Source organism: Artemia sp. Qi Xiang Cuo, chromosome 1 (assembly GCF_049724085.1).
Source record: "Artemia sp. Qi Xiang Cuo chromosome 1, ASM4972408v1, whole genome shotgun sequence".
NCBI lineage: Eukaryota > Metazoa > Arthropoda > Branchiopoda > Anostraca > Artemiidae > Artemia > Artemia sp. Qi Xiang Cuo.
In genome coordinates this window covers 93,287,218-93,297,625 of record NC_142794.1, presented here as the reverse complement: position 1 = coordinate 93,297,625, position 10,408 = coordinate 93,287,218, and the positions used below count along the sequence as shown (strand labels likewise).

Genomic DNA, 10,408 nt, shown 5'->3' with positions numbered 1-10,408 from the left:
CAAGTCAAGCCTTGAACAAAACCCATTAGTACAAGCCCTCTCCGATAACTTTCTGTACGAAACAGTAACTATGCCCACAAGAATGCGCCCAGGACAAAATCCCTCCATACTGGACCTAGTCATAACGAATGACCCAGAAAAGGTGATCAACACACACACTCTCAGTCCAATTGGCTCAAGTGACCACATGCCAGTTCTCTCATCTATTCAACTCAACTCCAAACCATCAAAATATACCAAGCAATCCTTTACAAATTACAAGATGATGGTGGAGGAGCTGTTAGATGCTAACCTGGAAACACTTATATCAGAAGATGTCGAAGCCTCATGGCTAACTCTAAAAGACCTTACTAGAGAGCCAAGCCAAACACACCAGTGTAACATGGAAAAAGAAACCCAAAACTCTACCTTTCCTCACCCCAAAAATCAAGAAACTACGCAACAGGAAGAAAAAACTTTGGGAGAAGTACACGAAACAAATACTACAGCTTTGTACAAGCAGTACAAAACTGCAAGGAACCTCCTCAGAAAAGAAACTAGAAAACTGACCTCAAACTACGAAGAACGACTGGCCAAAAACGTTAAGGAAAACCCAAAATTATTCTGGAAATACATCTCCCATAAGAAGCCAGGCAGACACACCGTACCAGACCTGATAAACAACAACTCTTTATCCTCTTGCCCCTCTGAAAAAGCAAACCTGCTTAATCAGCAGTTTGCCTCAGTGTTCTCCATGGATGACCCCCAATCAACCCCCCACCAGCAGAACAGGCCCACACTCCCTTCCCGATGGTACACTCACCAGTCACAATCGAAGAAGTAACCAAACAGCTTAAGGACCTCGATCCCAATAAATTGACGGGACCTGATGGTCTCAGCCCACGACTGATGAAGGAATCAAGCCCTGCAATATCAGCCCCACTGGTAAAACTATTCAATCTGTCGCTGGCACAAGGAAAGCTTCCAGGGGACTGGAAGAAGGGAATAGTCATCCCAATTCACAAGAAGGGTAGCAAAACTTCTGCAGCAAACTACAGACCTATCAGCCTTACATGTGTGGCATGCAAGGTCATGGAGAGAATCATAAACAAGCGTATCATTAACCATCTTGAGGCCAACTCACTTATCAGCAGTAGTCAGCATGGTTTTCGCTCAAAGAGATTGGTGGACACAAACCTTCTTGAGTCATATAGTCTTGTAACTGACCTACTAGAGAGAGGATTACCAGTGGCCAAAGCATTTGACAAGGTTTGTCACCAATACCTCATTCACAGGCTACTTACTGTATCTGTTAGTCCAGTGGTCAGTTGGACAGAGGACTTTCTGAGGGACAGAAGACAGCAAGTGAAAGTATAACCAGACCAAACAGCCATGTCCTTTTTGCCAAAATCAGTCAGTAGTGGGGTTTCCCAGGGCAGCGTCCTGGGCCCCACCCTGTTCAACATCTACATAAATGAGCTACCCCTCATCACCAGCAACAAAACCACCCTATATGCGGATGATTCAAAACTCATAGGTCCTGCCAACACCTCTTCTTCCATTCAATCCCTCCAAACTGATCTCAACCACATGTGCTCCTGGGTCAAAAGATGGCTGCTGGAATTCAACGCAGAAAAATGCAAGGTCATACACTTCGGACATAAAAACCCCAAACATCAGTACCTCATGACCCAAAATTCTGGAAGTCACCACACAATTGAGCCTTTCCAGGAGGAGAGAGACCTTGGCGTCATCGTTGACTCCCAGTTGAAATTCAGCTCCCACTCACAGAAAATCTCAGCCAATGCTAGTAGAGCCCTAGGCATCATCAAACACAGCATCACCAGTAGGAGTAAACACGTAATCACCGAACTCTACAAAGGATTAGTAAGACCTAGACTGGAGGTGGGGACGATACTGGCCACCCCTCAATTCAAAAAGGACAAGGCAGTTCTTGAGCAAATCCAACAAAGGGCCACTAAGATGATTGCCGGCATGGAAAACAAGACATACAGTGAATGGCTGAAGGAACTCAACCTCCCCTCCTTAGTATACAGGCGGAAACGTGGAGACATGATCCAGGCGCATAAACTCCTCTCAACCAATCGAGAAAATGAGATCCTGGAGATCGACACCTCCCACAAAACACGGGGACACCCTTGACGAATCCGCAAACCTCACGCTACAACTGGAGCAAGATGCAATTTCTTCTCGAATCGGATCGAGAACCTCTGGAATAACCTCAAGGAGGACACTGTTGCTGCTGAATCAACAGATGCTTTCAAACGCCATCTGGATGCTGAGTGGAAAGATACACCGTGGAAGTTTGACTGGGAAGCACCAGAATCTTCCACCAGAACTTAACCAACTACAACAGTCATCACAAGGAGTGATTCAACAGGATCGAAAGTCCTTATTTCACTAAAAAGCTGTGATTTAAGGTAATTAGTGGAGTCCCACAGGGCACAATCTTAAAGCCCACATTGTTCAACATATATATTAATGACTGTACAACAGACCTGAACAACCCACTGACACTATATGCTGACCATTGCAAGCTCTTAGGACAGGCCCAAATTAGCCTCAATCTCTCAAAATTGCAGGAAGACTTAGATCAACTATCTAGATAGTCATCTGATTGGGGTTTGCAGTTCAACGTGTCAAGATGCAAAGTCCTGAATCTTGGACACAACAAGCCTAGACAACCCTACTGTTTTGGAGATTACATACTTGAAGATGTAAGTGAGGAGAAGGACCTGGGGGTTATTGTTGATGATGAACTCAAGTTTCACAGCCACACACAAGCTCAAGTTGCTAAAGCAAACCGAGCCCTAGGGCTCATAAAGGGAACGTTTATCACCATGAAACCGTGTGTGGTCAAGAAGCTGTACAAAGCTATTGTATGTCCACACCTGGAATTTGGAATGACCCTAGCATCTTCCCATTATAAAATGGACATTAGAGCACTCAAGAGTGTCCAAAGGCAAGCAACAAAGCTCATACCAGCTTTGCAAGACAAGCTGTATGAGGAATGCCTTATATCCCTCAAACTCCCCACCCTAGTATGCTGAAGAAAGAGGAGATGCAATCACTACTTGCAAACTGCTAGAAAACAACCTCTCAAGTCAAGTTTTCTCCTCATCCCTTGCAAGTACAACAAAAGGTTACACAAAGAAGCTGCAAGTCTCCCGTTGCCATTGACGTAAGCACTGACAGTCTCTCTATGCGCTAGTCCTTACTGAAACAGCCTCTCCCAAGCCACCATCCTTTCCCAAACCATAGATGCATTCAAGAAAGGAGTTCACCAGGACTTGGCCAATGCAGATTGTAGGCTAACCTGGGATGCCAAACGTTAGTCATGTCACACCACCAGCAAGGTGTTCCACATGAAACTCATCACCACCTTATCTTGCTGGACATGCAATTTAAGGTAATAAGAAGGGTGCTGAGAGTGAATGTGGTAATTATAGAGGCATTAGCCTGATTTCTGTAGGTAGTAAATTACTTAGTATGATGATACTTTTTAGACTTTATTTAAAGTTTTAATAGTAGAACAATGTAGTTTTAGGAACAATAGAGGATGCATCAACCAAATTTTCAACTCTTATGCTAAATTGAGAAGTGCCTGAGTCATCAAACACCTTAAGTCCTCAGTTTTATAGATTATAAGCAGGCATTCGATTCAGCTGATAGAAGAGCTTTAGCAAACGTCTTATCCTTGTGCGGTATACCAGACAAATTAATTAAGTTTATTAGTCCTTTGTACAAGAATAACACTGCTGCAGTTAAGGTAGGAAATGAGGTTAGTACCTGGTTTTGTATTAAATCAGGAGTTAAGCTGGGGTGTGTTCTATCCCCATTTATATAGATCATTTTCATAGACTTTGTTTTCAGGAGTGCAGGAAAGGCAAGGGGAAACTTGAAATCAAATGGGGAAGAAAAACGTTCCTGAACTTAGATTATGCTAACGATTTAAGAATCCTAGCTGAAAGTGGGAGCAAAATGAATGAATTTTTAGGGGTTCTGCAGGCTCAGGGGGCTAGAATAGGTTTGAAAATTAGCATTAAGAAGACTAGGTTGTTAAGGCTAGGAGTAAGTGAAGATGAAAAAGTGACATTTGTAACAAAAAGTTAGATCAAGTGGACAGCATCACATACCTTGATAGCATTATTAGTAAAGATGGTGGGTGCCGTGAAGATGTTAAAAATAGATTAGAAAAGGCTCAGGGTGTGTTTTCACAGTTTAAAAAAAGTTTGGAAGAATAAGAAGATAAGTGTGCCAACTAAGATTAGATTATTAAAAGCTACAGTGATGACAGTTGTCATATGTGATTTCTGAAGCATGGGTGCTCCAAAAAAAAAAAAAAACAGAGGAAAATTTGCTAGATGTTTTCCACAGAAATTGCCTATGGGTTGTTTTGTTACTGATTGACTGTATTTCAAACAATGTTGTTTTGTTACTGATTGACTGTATTTCAAACAGAAGGCTGCACGAAAAGTGTAGTTCAATCCCACTTTTTAGGGCTATAATGAGAAAAAGGTTAGAGATGGCTAGGGCACGTTCTGCAGATGAAGGAACGGATTGCCATATACGTTAGAACTAGATTATTGCAACTACAAAATTGTATGTATCTTGTATCTGAAAACTATTTGTATCTTGTACACTATACTTTTGCTCTTCAAAATCTCGACAAAACATAAATACGAAATCACTATAATAATGAAGACGACCACAAAGAACAAATGAAAATAAACTGAATATTTGATATGTAACGATATTAATTCTTGGAAACTCAGCAATTCAAAGTTTTATTTTATTTTCGTAATTTAGCTTTTGAATTGATAATAAACCCCATTGAACTAGATCTTGAACTGAATTTTTTAATGTTGTAGATATAAAAGAAAATGTTAGTCACTATTTTGTTTTCAGTCAAGCACAAATGAAGCAACAAGCTTTAGAGTTTTATGGTTAGGAAAGGGAGAAAAGTGCAGTAGCCAAACTCCTGTTTGTAGTATTTTTCTTTGTTTTAAGTTTGACTTCAACATTGAATTTATTTTTACTTGTTTTAAGAATTGTTTATTCATTTAAATTAGTACCTGTTGTCTTTATTTTTTGTATGATTGTTTATTTTAATTTCTGTTTGCTTTGGGTGTCATTGATTCTTAAATAGTAATTTCTGTTTTCTTTAGTTTGAATTAATATAGGAATTTCTTTCTGCTGGTCTTAAGTTTAATACTGCTCTTTACCTTTCTTTGAAAAATTTCTTTTTCGGAAAGCTTTTTCAAATTAATTCCTGTTCGTTTTTTATTGGGAAAGTTTTGGTTTTGCTTGGTATAATAAATATGTTTCCAGTTTTTCATGTTTATGGTGTAAGATTTAAAATATCCAGTTATAATTTAATAGCTTTAAGTAGTGGCTTTTGGTTTATTTCAGCACCCCCTCAACATTCCCTGAAAGTTTCAACTTTAATGCCATTAGCCATTCCTGGGATATTTCAGATACGCCCTCCTGACAACCAAGATGCATATAGTATCTTTTGGTTGAATATCCTGACCCTTAGCTGCTCCTAAGATATTACAGGTATACTCTGTTGATAACCTTGATGCACATAGTGTCTTTTGATTTAACTTAAAATCCCCCTTCAAATCTTCTGAAGGTTCAAGCACTGTTCAACATGCCCTGACAGTTTTAGCTTAATGCTCTCAGCTGTTCCAGAGATATTGCTCATGCGCCCTTTGGCAATCGGCATGCACATAGTGTTTTATGATTGTGTTCAACATCCCATTATATTCTTTGAAAGTAGTCACGAGTATATATAATGCCTGTTACAGGCAGTCGCAGTCACAGTCGCAAATTGTCACTGTCAGAAGTAGTCACTGTTGCAACCAGTCGCATTTGCAGCCGCAGTAGTAATTGTAGTAGCCCTGAAAGTTTCAAGGTAATACCCTTGCCCATTCATAAGATGTTGCAGATATACCTTTTTGATAGCTTGGATGCAGATAGTGTCTTTTGATTTGGATCAATGTACTTCTCTACATCCCCCGAAATTTCTTCTCAAAACCCTAAGTCTTTTCGGATGCACTCAGGATCAGAAATTCCCCCCCCCTCCCTTTTTCCAATGAAAATCATGTATGTTAGATCTGGACAAATTGGATATTTTACAATCTTTGCACCAAGGGGTGTAGGTGCATGGTATCTACTGGGACATAGCTATTAGACCTTTTGACTTTTTGAATAAAATGGCTTTTTAATATTTCTATCAGTGTAAAGGGAAGCATCTACGAGTGCAAGAGAGGGGGGCTGGTTGCCCTCTTTTCCTATTTAAACTTCCCTCTCAACATGGTTCTGAAGTTCCAACTTAATACCCTTAACCAATCCTTAGGTATTGCTATTGTAACTTGGTACTTGGTGTGTTATACACCACTCACTCAAGTTTACGCTGCGTAAAACTCGAGAACAAACCGGTTTCTTTGTTACTTTAGAAACAAATTTAGGCTATATATTTGCACATTAGGGGGGGGTAAGTATAGCGGGTCTGCATGCAGAATGTGTTTGGTACAATTATTCTGCATATTGTGAAGTAAGAATTGCATATTGTGAAGTAAGAATTGCATATTGTGAACTGCATATTGTGAAGTAAGATAGGCATAATTATTTGGCCTTTAAACTATTCTGAACAAAATTTTCTTTTTCAAAATTTTGATCAGGTTCATTTGGGGGAAAAGGTGTGTGTGTGTGAGGGGGGGGGGGCTGGTTGTCTTCCGATCACTTTTGACTCTAAAATAGTGAACTAAAACTTTCGATTTCAAATCGAATTTACCTCTTCCAAATTTTATACAACTACCTCTTCACTAAAAACCTTAGGCTATGTGCTAACAACAGGCAACTTGCATATCTTACAACCCTTGCTTCCGGGCTCAGGGGGTTTTGTCACACCCAAGGACATTCTTATTTGAACTTTAAACTGTTTTGAACAAAATGGCTACCTAAAAATTTGATCGGATGCATTTGGGAAAAGAGGGGGCGGGGAGGGGCTAGTTACCCTCCAATCCCTTCTGGCTTTAAAAAAGTACAATAGAACTTCTGATGTCCAACTGAATGAGTCCCTCCGAAGTTTATACGACTACCCCTTCCATGCCAAGTACTTCTGGGGGTGGGGGGGAGGGAGAGCGCTATAGCGTTGACTCTAATTATTTCTTCTACATATTTCTTATTTCGTTAAATATAATGCCTTTTTCCGCGAGATGGAAAGCGAAACCAGCTTAGCTATCTATATCATATTTCTATTATTTGCAACTAGCAGAAAAGCTAGTCTGCTAGTGGAAAGTGTTTCCGGCTATTGATTTTGCTACATTCAAATTCCATTCATTCGACCCCCCCCCCCTATGTGCGAGTGAAATTTAATTTCACTCGTTTCACATTGTCTGATTTCTATGTTGAAGGAAAACTCGTTCGGATTACACCAGAACTAACAGTTCATGTTGGACATGCCTTGCCAATAGGCTATAGAGAAATACGAAAAGCTCAGGCGTCAAATAGAAAGTGGGGACTTAATCAAATGACAAAATAAATTCCTTTGAGGATACTTGTCAATCCTTGACTAAAGAGATAAAATGAGTCAGGATCAAATCACAAGCTTTGTTTTCATACTTTGCCTCCATCAATAGAATGAGATTAACATATGCATCTATAGTAATTGGCATGTTCCATACTGGATAGAAAACAAATGCTCATATTTTAACTCCAATGCGTCCAATGCAATGTGAAACTCCCTCCCTTCTCTTTGCCTCTCTCTCTCTTTCTCCCTCCCTTTCTCCATTAAGGAAAATAGAGGTATATGTCATGTCCTATTTTCGTGATTAGAAAGTTTGTATATGTTACGAATGTTAATAAGAAAACCCGTTTCACAGTCGTCTATGCAAACTGGTCAGCTGAAAACTTTGATTTTGGCATTTTTTATTTGAAGAAAATACTAGCTGGTTTGTTGATTTCATTAATGGTAGCTTGTACTTTGGACCTGTTTTGATAGCTAAAAAAAGACCATAACACTGTGATGAGCAGCCAAAAAAAAAACCGGATCAGGATTGCTTCTACTAAAACATTGCTTAAAACTTGCACTATTTCTACTAAGAACGTCTATGGAAAACGATCTACTTCTTTTAAACTGTGTACATCCCTTCTCCTTTTTCTTCGAAAACTGATCCTTTCTAATTTCGCGGCATGTATCTTAATTTGCAATATGCTACCATAGTATAAATTGTCATCTTGATTTCTATCTAGGTAGTTGCTCAAAATACAGGAACATTTTGAAGCTTCAAAATGAATTATTAAATGTTATCTTACTTACTTAGCTTAGACTTGGGTCTTCCCACGCCGGCTGGTGCATAAGGTGACAACGGTGCTTCTCCGTGACGACGTTTCTTTTTGCTTTTGACCAAAGTTCTTTGAGTGACGATCTCAAAAGCGCAACATCCTTCTCAAAGCATTTGCCTAGTGTTGGCTTCTGTCATCCACGTCTTCTAATGCCTGAAGGAACCCAACACCTTGCATCATGGGGTAGGCGGCCCTCACCCATCGGCACCATGTGACCCCAATATCGCCATCGGTTAGCCATAATTCTATCGACCAAGAGCGGCTGCTTTGTCTTTTCACGCATAGAGGCGTTAGTGAGCTTGTCAGTCCACTGGATACCAAGCATGTGCTGAAGACAGATGTTCTCAAAACCTTGGATTCGCTTTTCCAGTTGCTTAGTCAACGGCCTAGATTCGCAGTCGTACATTAGTACAGAGAGGACGCTACTATTGTAACGCCGGAGCTTGAGCTTCAGGGAGTATGCTGGATTCCTCCAGATTGACCATTTTCCTCTTGAAATATATCTACATGTGATGTTTCACTAGGGCTACCGGTAGACTTCTGGGTCAAGACCTGCATCTGAAAATCTAGCTCCATCTAAAAGCTGCGGAATGTGCATTGATCTGCTCATTCCCTGTATTAGTCCAGGAAGGGAACGGTTTGACCGTAAATAAATTGCAAGAGAAAAGATTCTTTGACTACCCGACTCAAAAAAAAAAATGTGCTGATTCCAAATATGCAAATTTTTCTCATCTACCTGTTTTACAAATATGTTTTTTTTTAAGTTGAGGTTGATGTTGTGGGGGTGAATCTCGTGTTTTATATACAGGCGTACAACCACAAAATTGATGTCCAAAATAGTGTAACAGGTCACGGTGCTTACGAAAATCACCTTTATTTGAACATGAAATTAAAGCTTAGGTTTTTTTTAGGTTGAGGTTGATATTAAGAAGGTGAAATTCGTGCTTCCATATCAAGGCATACTACAACAAAATTTATGTCTACAATAGGGTATTAGATCACGGTGATTATGAAAATTACCTTTATCCTATATGAACGTAAAACTAAAAATTAGGTATTTCGAAGTTGAGGTTGATTTTGAGAAGGTGAATTCATTTTTACAAATAAAGTTGCACAGCAACAAAATTGATGTCTAGATTAGGGTACTAAGTTACGGTGCTTGCAAAAACTACCTGTATTTGAACATAAAATTAAAGCTTTCTCTTAAATATTCTATTAGTGATAAACCATACTTAATCTGAAAGAAACCGGTCTTAAAATGTAGAATGGCAACTATGACCCAGTTCGATGTTTTATCTAACGATTAAAACATTCTCGACCTTTTCAGTTAAATATTCACATATCTTCGCTATCTTCCAGATCATCAGCTCCGAGAAACTCAGTTGTAAAAGAGTTAGCACAAATTGTTCCCTTGCAAGCTCCACAGGCCCAGGTGCATTTCATACCATTCCTTTTGCAAGTACATCGAATATTTGAGCAGTGGGTTTTGCAGTTATAGTGAAAAACTGCAAGTAGAGAGTTGGGGGCAGCTGGGTGTTCACCAAAAATAGGGAAATATAGTCCATTCTGAACTACCCAACCGAACAGGGTAGGGTCGATATTACATCCCAGGGCTTTCCATGATCCAATTTGCAAATAAACTCGAAATGAGTGGAAGCTGCGATTATCACTGGTGGGAGGGAGAACTTTAGACTCAACATACGAAGCAGAAGCTGTAAATTTCTCGATGAATTTGAGATGACGCAACTGATTGAGGGTTGAAATGGAGCCTGGGCACTTATATAAAAGCATCATTGCTTTCTCCCCAGCTGCTGAAATCTCGTGTTTCGTGGATAGTGGGTCCATAAGAACTTTAGCGGATTCGTACAATTCATTGTTGTTGTTTTTTTATCAGAAGCTGTAGTCCCACTGACTTCCCAATGCCATAGATTCGAGAAGTTGAATCGCACCCAAGGAAGGCGTGGACATACAGGATTGTGCTACATATACGAGATCCAAGTTTGAGTTTTTTTGTATTTATATCCCACATTTTATTCTTTGAGATTCTAGCTCGAGG

The 10,408-nt window shown here is 39.7% G+C and overlaps 1 protein-coding gene across 1 annotated transcript; it reads left to right on the top strand.

Annotated features, from left to right (window-relative positions):
- Nucleotides 1–888: 888 nt before the first annotated feature.
- Nucleotides 889–3,050, top strand: LOC148956933 (uncharacterized). The gene is made up of 2 exons (XM_089092650.1): nucleotides 889–1,248; nucleotides 2,631–3,050. The coding sequence occupies exons 1-2, from the start codon at nucleotides 889–891 to the stop codon at nucleotides 3,048–3,050; spliced, it is 780 nt and encodes a 259-aa protein (XP_088948776.1).
- Nucleotides 3,051–10,408: the final 7,358 nt, after the last annotated feature.